The sequence below is a fragment of the Triturus cristatus genome, chromosome 3_1 (genome assembly GCF_964204655.1).
Source record: "Triturus cristatus chromosome 3_1, aTriCri1.1, whole genome shotgun sequence".
NCBI lineage: Eukaryota > Metazoa > Chordata > Amphibia > Caudata > Salamandridae > Triturus > Triturus cristatus.
The window spans coordinates 1,120,813,193-1,120,830,806 of NC_140583.1; the positions used below are offsets into that span (position 1 = coordinate 1,120,813,193).

General features: G+C 45.6%; 1 protein-coding gene across 1 annotated transcript in view; it reads left to right on the forward strand.

Annotated features, from left to right (window-relative positions):
* LOC146861608 (contactin-associated protein-like 5) overlaps positions 1 to 17,614 on the forward strand; it is a 1,183,739-nt gene that overhangs the window by 953,268 nt on the left and 212,857 nt on the right. The window contains exon 17 of the mRNA XM_085646457.1: positions 3,279 to 3,497. Coding sequence (XP_085502583.1) covers positions 3,279 to 3,497 — 219 coding nt within the window. The remainder of the gene's footprint in view (positions 1 to 3,278; positions 3,498 to 17,614) is intronic.

The following is a 17,614-nucleotide window of genomic DNA, read 5'->3' on the forward strand; positions in this document are numbered from 1 at the left end:
GGAATTTGCGGGAGGATTGGAAAGGGGTTGTTAAGGGAAATGAGCTTCAGCAGTAGGTTGGCTTAGCCATCTTTTACTCCCAAGGAGTGATATTTTTCATTTAAAAAATATTTAAAACCTAGGATGGACATGTGGTGATCAAGATTATATATACTTCAAGTATATTATGAGTATATTTTAACCAAGGTGGACTGCTAATTCTTCATCTTTATTTATACCCCCAGGGGTCATAGTCTCATATTTAATTATCAGTCGAGATTCTAATCTGCGCAATTCCTGCGTTCTGTTTCCCCCTCTTTCAGATTTCACAATCCTGTCCAGGGCACAGAATCTCAATAACCTGCTATCTTTGTTGTGACATTCCTTAAAATGTCGAGCAATGGGGTATTGCTTATCTTCGTTGGTTATTGCACGCATATGTTCTAAAATGCGCAGTTTCCCCTGGTTAATAGTACTGCCAATATAAACTAACTGGCAGGGACATATTAGTGCATAGACACAAAAATCGGATTTGCAATTCAGGTGTTTTCTTATGGTGAATGGTTTCATGGTTTTGGATAAAGCAATCTCCTTACAATTGAAGCTGTTTCTGCAAGCTTTACAAGAGGGAAATGTAAAAATAATAGCATGCTGCACGCAGCAAGCTGCCACCCAACTAATCTTATTAATAGTATCCCCTACGGGGAACTATTAAGAGCCAGAAGGAATTGTAGCTCTGACATCACATTCACACAAGAGATGAATAAGAGATGAATAAGATGAAAGACAGATTCGAAGAAAGAGGTTACTCCAAGAAAGTGATTTGAAAGGCCTGCGAGAAAGTAGCTAAAATAAAAAGAGATGTAATGTTTGAGACTAAGATAAACACAAAAGAGGAGGACACAACAGTAAGATTTATTACCACTTACAGTAATCAAGCCAAGGGGGTTAGAAAGTGTTTAAATAAATTTTGGAAGGTGTTAAGAATTGATGAAACCTTCGTAAACTGTACAGATAGTTTCCCTAACATAACATTTCGCAGATGTCCAGCTTTGAAGGATTTACTCTGTAAAAATAATCTTCCAGGGATTGAAGGGAGATCGACCATTCAGGGATTTTTTACATGTACCTCTTGTAAAGCTTGCAGAAACAGCTTCAATTGTAAGGAGATTGCTTTATCCAAAACCATGAAACCATTCACCATAAGAAAACACCTGAATTGCAAATCCGATTTTTGTGTCTATGCACTAATATGTCCCTGCCAGTTAGTTTATATTGGCAGTACCATTAACCAGGTGAAACTGCGCATTTTAGAACATATGCGTGCAATAACCAACGAAGATAAGCAATACCCCATTGCTCGACATTTTAAGGAATGTCACAACAAAGATAGCAGGTTATTGAGATTCTGTGCCCTGGACAGGATTGTGAAATCTGAAAGAGGGGGAAACAGAACGCAGGAATTGCGCAGATTAGAATCTCGACTGATAATTAAATATGAGACAATGACCCCTGGGGGTAGAAATAAAGATGAAGAATTAGCAGTCCACCTTGGTTAAAATATACTCATAATATACTTGAAGTATATATAATCTTGATCACCACATGTCCATCCTAGGTTTTAAATATTTTTTAAATATCTTTTGATATTATGAAGCTGAAAGTATTGCCTTGTTGTAAGATGTTTGTGTAGTAATTTTAATAATTCATTTTAATGATAGGTGCATTTGGTTTATATTTTTTCAGGAGACGGAGTGTTCAACTGAGTGGAAAGAATGGCAGTAATATTACACCTTTTAATGGTATCACTTCTTACATCACACACTTGTAGTGATTAGCCCACTAGGGCAGGACAATTCACTGGCTTACTTATATTGTTACCTTTGTTTGTTTCAATTATTTTTGATCATGCATTCACGACCCACTAGGGTAAAGAAATATTTGACGATGAAAGTCTTATGTCAGAGAAACACTCGTTCATCAATTTGATGTATAAAATTATACAGTGAAATTAATTTTGTTTATGCATTCATGACCCACTTGGGTAGAAAAACATATTATTTGATGATGAAACAATTCTTTATTTGTATGTCAGAGAACACTTGTTTTTCAACTCTATGTTTCGTATAAGGTGATATAGTGAAACCATTCCAATATGGCGGTGATACATTGCTTAAAGAAAGTTGTATCCGTAGTCCTTCATTTGTATTGTTTATATATTTTTTGCACTTAATCATGTGATGCACGTAAACGTCTCTTGACCCGTGACCAAGGAACTACGGTTCCGAAACGCGTCGGGACAGTGTTTGTCTTTGCTTGAATTAAAGCACGCTTTTTGAAAAAGAATTGGGGCTCGGCGCAGTCTTTGCACTATGAAGGATTGATTGTTTCTTGGATTTGGAGGGGTCGCGACCCTGCCGGTAGCCCGCCACCTGGAAGAGGCAGAGATTAACGCGAACCAAAGTGGAAATGATATATATATATATATATATATATATATATATATATATATATATATATATATATATATATATATATATATTCCTCCAAACGTTAGAGTGATTAGCAAAAACGTGGCGCACACACTTCAAAGATGGTTATGTTTTTTTATTCCGCTCCAATGGCAGACATATATATATATATATATATATATATATATATATATATATATATATATATATATATATATATATATAATATGTTTGCATGCTTGCAAATATTCACCCCAGATTTTTGTGGATTTACAGTTTTTTAATTTGTGTTCTGTACAGTATCAATGCATTATTTTAATTATTTGATTTTAAAATGTTTTAGATATTTTTGTGATATGTATATACCCTAGTAATGTTAGTTTAATTTAGTGTTTGTTATTAGATTGATAAACAGATACCAGTTTTAAGATGTTCTTCAGAGCGCTATACTCTTAAGATTTTTTTCAGAAGTTGTTACCACAAAAATATTGCTAATATTGCTAATTTTGCTTTTTTCAAATCTTTTTTAATTCTAGCTGCTATGTTTACAAATATAATGTTTATAATTGTGTGTAAGGATGGGGGAACTATTTTCTTCAATGTCAAGGGTTTATTTAACACTGTTTAGCCACTGCTTTATTTTCTTATTATTGTTTTGAGCATGTACAAGAAACTGCTTATACTAACCTCAAATAAGAGTAAAAAAAATAATAGTAATTATAATGATCATATTATAACATTATTATCATAACAATATTACACTGTTTGCTCATATAAGCCCACAGCTAGCTGTCTTGCTTTACTTTACGAAATATCTTTAATTTGCAGCTCCTTCAGTGGTCATGTTCTCATTTGATGTTGGAAATGGCCCTAGAAATATATCTGTACAGTCACCTACGCCACTGAATGACAATCAGTGGCATTACATCAAAGTTGTTTGGAATATAAACGAATCATTTCTTCAAGTGGGCACTCTACCAAGAAAGTTTTTGAAAGCATCATCTGAGGGACACTACCACCTACAATTAAACAGTCAGTTGTTTGTGGGTATGTACAATGGATGTATTTATATTTTTAAAGCTGAAGAAAATCTGCTGATTATGGAAATTCCTCTGAAAGTGCATTGTCGTGCTCTGCCAATTTACAAGTCAGTTTGGTATACAAATTTGAATTTAAAGTTAGAATAACACAAACTCTTAATTTTTTTTTTTCTGAAAGCCATTAAATGCTTTGTCATTTATTATTGCTTTTTCATATTTGTGTTCATCTTGATAAACTAATACATACACACACAGAAATAGGATAACGTAAATTCACAAAACCCAAAAGATCAGAGGAAAGAGGAGATGGTTAATATGAAGACATGAAAAAGTAAAGGACCTCCTCAGACCTGTATTATATGTTCAATTACCCCAAGATACATGAAAGAAGCAATTCATTGGGATCTGTAGCTGTCATAGAAAAGGATCAAATGGCATAACATTTCTGTACAAACAAAATCAAAGTAAGGAAAGCCTAATTTTATCTCAGCCTTAGACAAAAATTGAGGCATCATTCAGGACAATTGTTTTTTGCCCACTGAGCACCTTGTTCAGGAGTCTCCAACAGGTCAACCACGAACTACCTGTAGCTCTCAGGCTGGCTTGGAGTAGCTTGCTGCCTGTCATTCGAGTTCAGGAGTATTATGCTGCTCTCCTTCTAATGCTAAGCTTTAATATTCTGTGTGCCCAGGTATGTGGGGTCTCCTTTCTCTCTCTCTCGCTCTCTATTTCTTCATTCCATTTCCTTGTTTGTTTCTCTGTTTCTTTCTTTCTCTTATGTGTTCCTCTCTTTTTTCTATTTTGCTAATTCTCTAGTTTGTTCCATTTCTTTCTTTCTTTCTTTCTTTCTTTCTTTCTTTCTTTCTTTCTTTCTTTGTTTTTTTCTTTCTTTCTTTCTTTCTTTCTTTCTTTCTTTCTTTCTTTCTTTCTTTCTTTCTTTCTTTTCTTCAACTCTCCCTTTCATTCTCTTTCTCTGATTTATTGCCTCTTACTTTTGTTAAATCCTGTATTCCCCATATCCTTTATTTACCTACTTCGCTTATTTTCTCTATTCTTCTCTTCTCTTCTTTTCTCTTCTCTTCCATTTCCTTTCCTTTTCTCTTTTGTTCGCCATTTGCTACACCCCTTTTCTCTTCACTTTACTCTTTTATTAAATGTTTTTCTCATCAATGTTTTGTTCCTTCTGTTTGCATTCTTGTTTCTTTTGTTTCTTATTTCTCTTCTTTCATTCCATTCTGCCTTTCATTCTTTTCTTTTTTTATCTCCTTCCTGTTGGCCTTAGGACTCTGAGCACGTTACCACTGCTAACACGTGCTAAAATGTATGTGCCTCTCCCCTAAACATGATGACATTAGTGAATACCTGATTGGCCTGTTGAGGTACTAGTAAGTCCCTTGTAAAGTGGTATACCATATACCCAGGGCCTGTACTTCAAATGCTACTAGTGGGCCTGCAGCACTAATTGTGCCACCCACAAAAGTAGCCTTACGTTTCTGTCTCAGGCTTGCCACTGCAGGCCAGTGTGGGCTACTGCCACTTTGACTTGATATTCAATTCTACTTGCCAAACCTTCAACTCCCCTTTTATTGCATATAAGTCCCCCCTAAGATAGTCTCTCAGTCACCCTAAAGGTAGGGTGGTATGAAAGTAAAAGGTAGGACATGTACTTTTATACTGTGCGTTTCCTGATATTTCCTTTTTCACTACTGTGAGGCCAACCACTCTCATAGGACACCATTGGGAATTTCTTAATACTACTGTTACAGTTGGATTTAACATTACTGTTTTAGAAATGCCACTTTTAGATTGTGGACATTTTTTGCACTTAATGCTCCATGTGCCTGACGGCCTGTCTCCAATACATGTCTGGATTGGGTGACAGCTATTCTTTGTGCATTCCCTTTTGATAGCTACAAACAGAGAAAGGTGAGACTCATCTGCAATCTGAGCACTCATCTGAATTCATCTAAATTCTGATGAGTCTTTCTAGGCAGAGAGGAATGGGTGGGAGGGGCACTGATTTCCCCCACAGATAGCTTGGCAGACAGGACTTGGTTGAAAGGGACCCATGTGCACTTCCGAGAGCTGCTTTGAAGTTACCCTCTACATCTAAGGCACTTTTTGATACAAGTCCTGCATCTCTGACCCCAGAAATCAGGCACTTCTAGATCTTGAATTGAACCTCTTTCAGAAGGACTGTTATGCTGCTTAAAGGACTTAACTGGTCTGCTTTTCTGAAGCACTGCTTTTCCTAATTTTTGCACTGCTGCCCGCAGGTGAGGAAGGGTCAGAGCAAGAACCTGACAGAGGGTCTTCTCATGTAGCATACAGAGGTAGGAGAGCAATTTCCTCCCAGGACTGGAAGTCCACTCTAGAGCAAGCAGCAGTGTGTCCTCAAAGAGCTTGGCCCCAGAGGAGCTGCTGGACAGAAGTGAGGAGAGAAAAATGAGACTAGAGCTTGAAAAGGTTGACAAGGAGCCTGCCCTTGCCAAGATTGAAAAGGAATAAGCCCTTTGCAAACTGGAGAAGGAGCAGGCCCTTGCTAATTTGGTGAAAGAGCAAGGTCTAGAAGAGAAGAGGATGGCTATGGAGGAATGAAAGATGGCCAATGACCTTAGCCTCAGAGAGCAGGATATTAGAGTCCTCCGAGTGAGGTCCAGCAACAACAGTATTGGTGGCAGCATACCTGCCATGTCTTCACGTGAGTCCAGATTTCATATCTCAAAAGATATGGTGCCCAGTTACAATTTGGGGGATGATATAGATAAATGGTTGCAATGCTAAAGGTCTGCAAAACCTAATGGAGGAAATAGTCTGGCTCACATTCCCCATCTGGCCACTCTGACAAAAGTCAGCAGCCCAAGCCTATCATGTGCTATGAGTGCTATGAGTACACACACTAAAAGGAGGGTCCCAAGTGTACAAAAAGAGCAGCACCTAGTACTGGATGGAAAGATTCCATGGGTGGCTATCATAGTGCTCGGGATGAGTTTATCCCAGTTAATGAGGGGAAGTTTACAGGGATTACCATAGTGTCCTTGGGTTATAGTGAGAGGGTTCCTAAGATCCATATGCCCTCAAATACTACTAAGTATAGGCAATGGGTCACCATCAGTGGGCAAGCTGTGGAGGCTCTGGGGGATTACATGAGCCGGTATGATTACGGTGAGGAGTCAGCTGGATTTCCACGAGCAGGTAATTCCTAATGCATTCCAGCAGGTTGTGGTGGCTGACAACAGATAGGGTTACTAGCCTATGGCCCTTGTTCAATTTGAGGGACTCTGACCCTGCTTGCAGGCAGGTCACCCCCCACGCCACCACACAGCAGCCAGCTGCCTCGTTGCTCCTGCCACCACCGTCTCCTGCTCCCTCGTTCCTGCTGCTGTGTCCCTGCGGCCCCGCCCCCCTGACACCCATTGGCCACTCCGCTCCCACCTCCCAGCTGCTCCTCCCTCCCTTTCTACCTCTTAAGGGGGCTGTGCAGTGGCACAAGAGTGACTTCTGACCCTGCTCGCAGGCAGGTCGCCCCCCACACCACCACACAGCAGCCAGCTGCCTCATTGCTCCTGCCGCCACCGTCTCCCGCTCCCTCGTTCCCACCGCTGCTTCCCTGCCCCCCTGACACCCATTGGCCACCCCGCTCCCGCCTCCCAGCTGCTCCTCCCTCCCTCCCTTTCTACCTCTTAAGGGGGCTGTGCAGTGGCGCAGGAGCGACCTCTGACCCTGCTCGCAGGAAGGTCGCCCCCCACGGCACCACACAGCAGCCAGCTGCCTCGTTGCTCCTGCCGCCACCATCTCCTGCTTTCTCGTTCCCGCCGCTGCGTCCCTGCGGCCCCGCCCCCCTGACACCCATTGGCCACCCTGCTCCCACCTCCCAGCTGCTCCTCCCTCTCTTTCCACCTCTTATGGAGGTCTGCGCCCATCCGTGCCTGGACCGTGCCAAGCGCCAGAACCCCTGGACCCCGCGAACGCCACACCACCAGACTCCGCTATGACGCCAGCACCCTCCACGCACTCAACACCGGCCGAAACCACACCTGCTTCCAAACCACACCGAAACAGACTCACGGACCTTTCACCTGCCACACCTGCAGCTTCACTTGCGACAGAACCACCAAACCTCCAAGGACCGGACCCAAACACCTCTGCTGCATACTCCTCAACACCCGCTCCGCACGCAAACACACTGTTGGCTTTGGGATCTGCTCGACACCTCCGTCCCCGACGTGGCCTTCCTGACCGAGACCTGGTGGAATGACTCCTCGGCGCCCGACATCGCCACAGCCATCCCGGATGGCTACAAGATCACCCGCAGGGATCACGCCAACGGAATCGAAGGAGGAATAGCCATCGTCCACAAGTCCACCCTCAAGGTCACCACCCACGCAGAAGACACCCTTAACACCGCCGAACACCTGCACTTCCGGATCCACACCGACCCCACCCCCACCCTCAGAGGAACACTCATCTACAGACCACCCGGACCCCGAGCACAATTCAGCGACTCCATCGCCGACCTCGCCAGCACCCACGCACTCGCCTCCACAGACTACATCCTCCTCGGGGACCTGAATTTCCACCTCGAGAACAACAATGACGCCAACTCCGCCACCCTGATCACCAACCTCGGCCTCAGACAACTCGTCACCGTACCCACCCACGCCGCTGGCCACAAACTGGACCCCATCTTCTCCACAGGCACCCACGTCGCCTTCAACCACACCACCGAACTCAACTGGATCGACCACCGCTGCATCCACTTCACCTTCAACAAGCCAACCACGCACCACCGCACCCAACAGCTGCCTCGCCGCTGTTGGAGCAAAGTCACCGAAGATCAGCTGATCACCCCCCTCGCCCAGAACCCATCCACCGACCCCACCAACCCAGAAGCCGCAGCCCGCAACCTCGGACAGTGGATCGACGACTGTGCCAACACCCTCGCCCCACCCAAGAAACCCTCCAACAACCACGCCTGCAAGAGAGCCACCTGGTTCGGCAGACCTCCAAACGCGCCTGCCGGAAACTGGAGAAGATATGGCTCCACGAACGCACTCCGGACAACAGCGCAGCCCACAAGGACGCCACCCACAGACATCACCACCTCATCAGATTAGCCAAGAGAGCCTCCTTCAAAGACCACCTGGATAACAACGCACACGACAGCAAAGAGCTCTTCAGCATTGTAAAGGAACTCTCTAACCCCAGCGCCAATGCCAACGACATACCACCCTCACAAGAACTGTGCTACTCACTGGCCATCTTCTTCCACCGCAAGATCGCTGACATCCATGACAGCCTCAACACCATGACCACCCCGACTACACCAGACCCCACCTCCCCTGTGGACACCACCAGCGCCAACCGCCTGACCTCCTGGTCCAATGTCAATGACGACGAGACACGCAAGGTCATGAACTCCATCCACTCAGGATCTCCGGCAGACCCATGTCCACACCACGTATTCAACAAAGCAGACGCTGCTATCGCACCCCAACTACGGAAGGTCATCAACATCTCCTTCGAAACAGCGACTTTCCCGGAAAGCTGGAAACACGCTGAAATCAGCGCCCTCCTCAAGAAGCCCAAGGCGGACCCCAAGGACCTCAAGAACTTCCAGCCCATCTCCCTGCTACCGTTCCCGGCAAGCAAAGGTCATCGAGAAAATCGTCAACATGCAACTGGCACGCCACCTGGAAGACAACAACATCTTGGACCCGTCCCAGTCTAGGTTCAGACGAAACCACAGCACCCAGACCGCCCTCATCGCCGCCACAGACGACATCAGGTGCCAACTAGACAACAGCGTAACATCAGCCTTCCGATCCGAGGCCACCGACATCATCTGCGGCGTCCCCCACGGCTCATCCCTCAGCCCGACGCTGTTCAACATCTACATGCCCCCCTCGCACAAGTGGCCCGCCAACACGACCTCTACATCATCTCCTACGCCGACGACAACCAGCTCATCCTCTCCCTCACCAAAGACCCGCACACTGCCAAAACCAACCTCCACGAGGGAATGAAGGCTGTCGCCGACTGGATACTGAACAGCCGCATGAAGCTAAACTTAGACAACACGGAGGTACTCATCCTCGGACCCACCCCCTCAGCCTGGGACGACTCGTGGTGGCCAGCCACACTGGGAGCCGCACCGACACCCACCGACCATGCACGCAACCTAGGATTTATCCTTGACTCCTCCCTCTCCATGTCTAAACAGGTCAACGCCGTCTCCTCCTCCTGCTACAATACCCTTCGCAGGATCTACAAGTGGATCCAGACCGAAACAAGAAGAACAGTGACACAGGCCCTTGTCAGCAGCAGACTGGACTACGGCAATGCACTCTACGCAGGAATCCCATCCAAACACCTACGACGACTACAACGCATCCAAAACGCCTCCGCCCGACAGATCGCCAATGTCCCCCGCTGCAGCCACATCACCCTCCACCTGAGAAATCTATACTGGCTCCCCGTTGACAAGAGGATCACCTTCAAGCTCCTCACCCACGCACACAAAGCACTCCACAACACCGGACCAGCCTACCTGAACAGCAGACTCAACCTCCACACCGTGACCCGCGAGCTACGCTCCGCCAGCCTCGCCCTCGCCGATGTCCCTCGCATCCAGCGAACAACCTCCGGTGGCAGATCCTTCTCCTACCTCGCCGCCAAGACCTGGAACACCCTCCCTACCCACCTACGACAGACCCAAGACCTGCTCGCCTTCAGAAGACTCCTCAGGACCTGGCTCTTCGAGCAGTAGCGGCTCCCCCTCCCTTCAGCGACTTGAGACCCTCACGGGTGAGTAGCACACGATACAAGTACTCTGATTGATTGATTGATTGATTGATTGGACTGTTTGTTAGGTAATGACCTGGAGCACACTATCGAGAAGGAAGTGGAGCTCAAAGCTCATGTAGAGATGTTAGGGTTACCTATGGCGATCTGTGCCACAACAAGGTCCACAGCTGCCTGAGAAGGAAATCAAGAAGGGCTGGTGCCTGAAACAATTCCCATCCAGCTGCTAACAAGGGGTAAGGCATGATAAATCAGCCTCTGAATATACCCCCCGAGACATGGATGGTGCACCTGCACTGGTTGCCCCGAGGCCACTGAGGAGGACATTGCTTCCCTTGGTGACCTGCCTGAGTATGCTGTATGGCATGTGGAAGGAGGATCCACCAATGAGGAGTTATGTAAGGCACAAAGGGAGTGCCCAACACTTGTGGGCATGAGGAAACACCCCGACCCAAGCAGCAGGTGATGCCCCTGGTGGTGACCACATTTACTAGGAGGTTAATCTCCTGTACCGTGAGCCTAAGGCACATGGGCATTAGACATTAAGGGCCTTGGTGGTCACTCAAAGCTATAGGGCCTTCCTACCAGAGCAGATACGCGAACTTCCCCTGGCAGGACACCTAGGCCAAGGCAAGACCTTTGCAAGGAATGTCCCCCACTTCTATTGGCCTAGGATCAAGAATTCCTCAGATGCGTTCTCTAGGACCTGTGTGACCTGCCAGGCCAGTGGGAAGACAGGGCCAAGACTTAAAGCCCCCTTAATCCCTTGCCTGTCATAAACACCCCCTTTGAGAGGGTGGCCATCAACATTGTAGGGTCTATGGATCCCCAGACGGCATCAGGTAACAGGTTTATCGTGGTTCTGGGGAATCATGCCACTATGTATTCAATGGCAGTCCCTCTGAAGAGTACTACTTCACTGGCAGTGGGAAAGTCCCTGATGGGGATTTTTACCCGAGTAGATTTCCCCAAGGAAGTGGTGTCTGACAGGGCACAAACTTTGTGTCTGTTTATATGCACTCAATGTGGAAGGAGTGTGGGGTAACGTTCAGGTTCTCCACCCCTGACCATCCACAAACCTATGGGCTTGTTGAGAGGTTCAACGAGACCTTGAAAGGCATCATCAGAGGCCTTCCTGAGGACTTGAGAAAAAAGTGGGATATCCTCTTTCCATGCCAATTGTTAACTTACAGAGAGGTGCCACAGAGAAGAGTGGATTCCAGCCCCTGTTGTATGGGCACCCCATCTAAAGACATCTGAATCTTATGAAAGAAGTGTTTGAGCAATCTCCCAAGAAGGTACCCCAGGAAGTAGTGAGCTAAATACTGGCCTTCAGAAACCAAAAGCCTTAGTTATAGAAGCAAGATTCCAGTAAACTTGAAGCCTCAGGAAGTCATGAAAGAGTGGTATACAAACATTCTACCACTGTGGAATTTCAACATAGTCAGAAAGTTTGGGTAATGGAGCAGGTAGATCTGAAGGCCTTCCAGGACCATTGCAACGGGCAATATGAGGTGACTGAAAAAAGGATGAGCCACATACCTGGTGGATCTCAAAACCCTAGGCAACCCTACAGGATGCTGCATGTAAATCACTTCAAACCACACTTTAAGAGGACTGAGGTCACCAGGCTGTTGGTGATTGATGGAAAAGAGGAAGAGGAGAATTAACCTCCCCCTAACCTCTTGGACTCCAGGGAGAAGGATGGGTTTGTGGAAGGAGTAATCCTTTCCACCACTAACTCCTAAACAACAGCAAGACTGCCACCACTTGATGGGGCAATACTCTTCCCTGTTCTTCCTTATCGCTGAGACTACCCACCTGTGCACCCATGATGTGGACACATGGGACAACCTCCCAATTAAAAATAAATATTACAGGATGTCAGATAAGGTGAGGTCCAGCATTACAGCTGAAGTGTCCAAAATGCTGGAGCTGGAGGTGATAGAACTCGCTAGTAACCTCTGGTCCAGTCCTGTGTTTCTGGCACCAAAAGCTGCCCCCACAGAGCACCACACATGAACTGAGGTTCATTGGGGATTACAGAGGGCTAGATTCAGGGTGAGCAAGACTGATGCGCGCCCCCTATCCCAGGCTGATGAGCAAATTAACAGGTTAGGAGCTGCCAAATATCTCAGTACCTTTGATCTCACATCAAGCCTGGTCAGCCTTCTCCACTCCAGTGGGCCACTTTCAATTTACAGGATGCCCTTTGGATTAAAGAATGCCCTTCTAGAGGCTGGTGACCCAGGACCTTGCTGGTTTGGAGGCCTTCTCTGCAGCCAGAAGGACCATATTTTTCACCTCCAGGAAGTATTTTAGGCTCTGCACCAGGCAGGCCTGACCATCAAGGCAAGTAATTGCCAGATAGAGGAGGGGTCTGTGGTGTACTTGGGGTCTCTGGTAGGCAGGAAGAAGATGCAACCTCTTCAGCCCAGCATAGAAACCATCATGGCCTGGCTGCCCCCAAAAACCCAAATTGAAGTCAGAGCATACTTGGCCTCACTGGGTACCATTGGAATGTTTGTCAAGGGATATAGCATCATTGTCGCCACCTTGATTGAGCTAACTTTAAAGAAGCAGCCCAGGAATATGATTTGGACAGAGGCATGCTGAACTGCATTTGACTCCCTTTAGCAGGCCAAGCGCACAGCTCCTGTGCTCAAGACTCCTGACTTCTCCAAGGAGTTTATAGCTCAGACAGATGTCTCAGAACATGGCATAGGGGCAGAACTATCCCAACTTGATGAGGAGGCCCTAGACCAACCTGTAGCCTTCATTTCCAGAAGGTTGCTTCCCAGGGACCAGAGGTGGAGTACTATAGAGAGAGAGGCTTTTGATGTGGTCTGAACACTGAAGAAGTTGAGGACCTTCCTGTTTGACACTCGCTTCCTGATAGAGACTGACGACAGACTCCTCAGGTGGCTCATGCAAATGAAGGGTGGGAATCCCAAACTGTTGAGGAAGTCAATTTCCCTACAGAGTATGGAATTCCATGTGAAACACAGCCCTGAGGTAGACCATGCCAATGCTGATGGTCTATCTAGCTTTTTCCGCCTTAGTTCTGAGAACTCCCTAGAGGTAGGATAGAGCTCCCAAATTTCAGATGGGGGGACACCTGTTAGACCTGTCATCCTCTGAATCATCTTCCCCTAGACATTTTGCCTTTTGCCTCCTCATTTTGGTGATGCTTTTTGTTGGCCTTATGACTCTGAGTGCTTTACCACTGCTAAGCAGTACTAAAATACATGTGCTTCTCCCCTAAACATGATCACATTGGTATATATTTGAGGTACTGGTAAGTTCCTTGTAAAGTGGCATGCCATTTACCCAGGGCCTGTAACTCAAAAGCTACTAGTGGGCCCGCAGTACTAATTTTACCACCCATAGAAGTAGCCTTTCAAACCTGTCTCAGGCCTGCCAATGCAATGCTTGTGTGGGCAATTTACTGCCACTTCGACTTGACTTTAAAAACGACTTGCCAAGCCTTAAACATCCCTTTTATCACATATAAGTCCTCCCCAATGTAGGTCCCAAGTAACCCTAAGGGCAGGGTGCTATATAAGTAAAAGATAGAACATGCACTTTTATGTTTTGCATGTCCTGGTAGTCACAATTAGCCTATTTCGTTTTTCACTACTGTGAGCCCTACCTCTCTCATAGGCCAGTATTGGGATTTGCTTAATACACTTTTAAGCTATACTTTCTGATCAGAGAAGAGTAGCTTTTTCATGTTTCATATCTTTGTAATGGTAATGATAAATCCTCCTTACTGGTAAAGTTGGATTTAACATTACTGTTTTAGAAATGCGACTTTTAGAACGTGGATATTTCTCTGCATTTTCTGCTCTATGTGCCTGTCAGCTTGTCTCCAGTACACATCTGGTGTGGGTGACAACGACATTTTGTACATTTCCTCTAGACAGCCACAAACACAGGAAGGTGAGGCTCATATGCATTCTGAGCACTCATCCGCACTGTTATGGTACTTCATAGGCAGGGAGGAATGGGAGAGCCGGGCACTTACACTTCACTAAATAGTGTGCAGTAAGCACCTAATTTGCAACCCCCCACAGATAGCCTGGCTGACAGTACTGGGTTGAAAGGGACCCTTGTGCACTTCAGAAAGCTGATTTGAAGTCACCCTTTACATCCAAGGCAATTTTGTGTATACGTACTAGGCCTCTGACCCCCAGAATTCAGACATTTCCGGATCTTGAACTGAACCTCTGTCAGATATTTGATATTTGATATTTATTAGCTTATAAAGTGCCTGAATCACCCCCCAAGGGGTATCTCTGAGCTACGGAACTGCTGCACCTGGTCAGAAAAGGGAAACAGTTAAAACAGTACTGTTTTGAGGAGCCTTCTGAACGGTAAGTGATCTGGGCATTGCCGCAGATGGATCGGGAGTTGGTTCCAATAGAAAGGAGCTAGGTGGCAGAATGCTTTACCACCTAGTCGTGATTTTTTGCAACCTGGAACAAGGAGTAGAGACTTGGTTCCTGAACGTAGGGACCTAGATGGCAGATATTTAGTAAATGTTTCTGCCTGGTAGCTGGGAGCTTTGGCATTCAAGGATTTATGCACCATGCAGCAGATCTAGAATCTGATCTGGTTACGCACTGGGAGCTAATGCAGCTACTGCAAGAGAGGGAGGGAGGCAGTTTGGGGGAGCATTAGAGACCATGCGAGCCGCTGTGTTCTGGACTACTTGCAATCTATTCAGTGAAGCTACGTTAGCAGAGATCAGAAGAGCATTGCAGTAGTCCAGGAGGTTTAGCACCATTGCCTGGATGATGGTTTTCCGAGTGGTCAGAAGGAGGAAGGGAAATACCCTACGAAGGAGGCTTAACACATGGAAGCAGGCGCCGGCGGTAGTTACAGCGTGCTCCTTCATTATCAGTTACTTGTCCAATTGGACGGCCAGTTTTTTTACCACAGTCTTGGGAGCCGGAGCGGCGACCAGCTCCACTGGCCACCAGGTTGCGGACCACAACACAGATGCATCTCCGAACAACATGATCTCAGTTTTCCCTGCACTGAACTGGAGGAAATTGTTCCTCATCTAGCTAGCGATAGCCGTCATGTCCTCCGAAAAGGTAGACTGAGCATTGAGGATCTGAGTATCATCAGCATATGAGATTGGTACAAAACCTAGATTCCTGAGTAATCCCGCTAATGGAGCAACATGAATGTTGAATAAGGTGGTACTGAGACAGGATCCCTGGGGTACTCCCTTAGTAAGTCCCATAGTCATTGAGTGGAAAGGGCCTAGATTGATAGTCTGAGTTCTATGAGAGAGAAAACTCTACGTCCATTGTAAGGCTGTCCCTTGGATTCCAATTTCCCTGAGTCTCCTGAGCAGAGTCTGATGAGAGACCATGCCGAAGACCGCCGACAAATCGAGCAGTATGAGAAGTACTGCTTGTCCGTTGTCCAGGGACGGGCTAATATTGTCGATGACAGCGATCAAAGCTGAATCAGTGCGGTGCCTGGGTCTGATGCCTGACTGGGATGGATCAAGGCAGCTAGAGGCTTCGACGTAGTGAGACAGGTGCTTGGTGATGTGTTTTTCTAATATCTTGCTCAGGAGAGGTAGCAGTGAACTTGGACAATAGTTGGATAGGTCTTCAATGGGGGCCTTAAGGTTCTTACGGATGGGGATTATTTGTGCTGCCTTCCATTCAGAGGGAAGTTGACCCTCTCCCATCAAGAGATTGAGGATTGAGCAAAATAAAGATGGCTAGCTGTTTGGAGAGCAGTGAGGTGGTCTTAGCCGGAATTATATCCAAAGGGGAGCCTGATTTTACTGTGTCCAGTAAAGACTCTACATCACCATGCGTGAGCGTGGGGAAATTTTCTAGTGTCTGCACATTAGGCGGAGAAGAATAGTAGTCTGCTGTAGGATCCTGCTTGGAGCTTCCGACTGAGGTGGTTTTGTCATAGATAAGTTCAATTTTCTGAGGAAAGTGAGTTGCTATTTTATCACATAGAGCTTGGAAGGGAGCTTCTTCATTGTTGCATGCCTTCTGGTTAGTGAAGGATTTTAGGATTTGGTAGAGAGTTTTGTGGGCATTCCCTGCCTGATCAAGTTGCAGAGCAATATGGGCTCTGCGAGCGGTTTCTATATTTTTATGATATTGAGCCACTTTTTTAGCTGACTTTGGGTTGGACCTCCCAAATATATCGAAAGTTGGTGAGGTTGTTCTCCACTTTTGATTTTATTTTTGTTAATACAACCCTAATTCCCCTTGTTTTAGACTATACTGCTAAATAGCGACCACATCCCAATTTATATTAGTCTGAGAGGGTGTTTGAAGACCACAGCAATGGTAGAACCAGGGACCCTGGCTCCTCAGATAAAAACTAGGTATCAAGGCTGCAGATTGAAATGGGCTAAGGTGGTACCAGGCCCTTTTTTAGGTGACCTGCTAAACACTGTAGGGACTGAGATTGCTATTTGTCAAGATAGTTCTCAGGGGGTTGGACTTGGCCCTTTTTGGCACGTTCACCCCTAAACTTTTTGCCTTAAGTTCTGACAAGGTGTTGGTAGGTTTAGGCCTCTGGGCACTTTAGCACTGTGTTCCAGTGTAAAGTGCGTGCGCTCTCTGTGTTTACATTAGTAAGGTTGGTCTGCTCTCCCATAGGAATGGGATTCCCTGATCAGTGTGTGTCTGTGGGAATTCCTGGTATGAGAGGAGCAGTGTGGTCAAGTCTGGTATTTATGAAATTGTGAGAATAAATGCTGCGCAATGGTGTGCACAGATTTATTATGACTATGGGAGAAATGCCACTTTTAATATTGCTAGTTTTATAGTTGCAGCAGTTAGAGCAAGGAGTAAAAGAAATTAAATCGTAATTGCTCATTTCTCTGTATAATGGATTCTCCCTTTAATATTATGTATTTTATATTTCACTGCTGAATTTTTAGAGCTGTATTTTATTAATGATGGATTTTGAGTGTTATATGTTTTGTACGTGTTGGGTATTTTAACATGCTTTTATGATTTTGAATAATCAAATAAAGTGATTTTGACTGACTGACTGATTAAGAATCTCCTCAAGAAAAAAAGTTTGGCACAAGCACCCCATTATAAGTCTCAAAATCTTGTTGAATGTTTTGGAAATTGTGAAGATGTGGGTAAAATTATGGCCCTCAAATTAGATTAAAGTATGTATTAAGCAAATTCCAACAAAGCACTATAGACTTGGTTTGTCAAGAAATCTGAGATCAAAATATTATTGCTGCCGCATTTTGGGATTACAACACTTCACTTTCTGATGATGAAGTTCCAGATGACACAGCTCAAATATCAT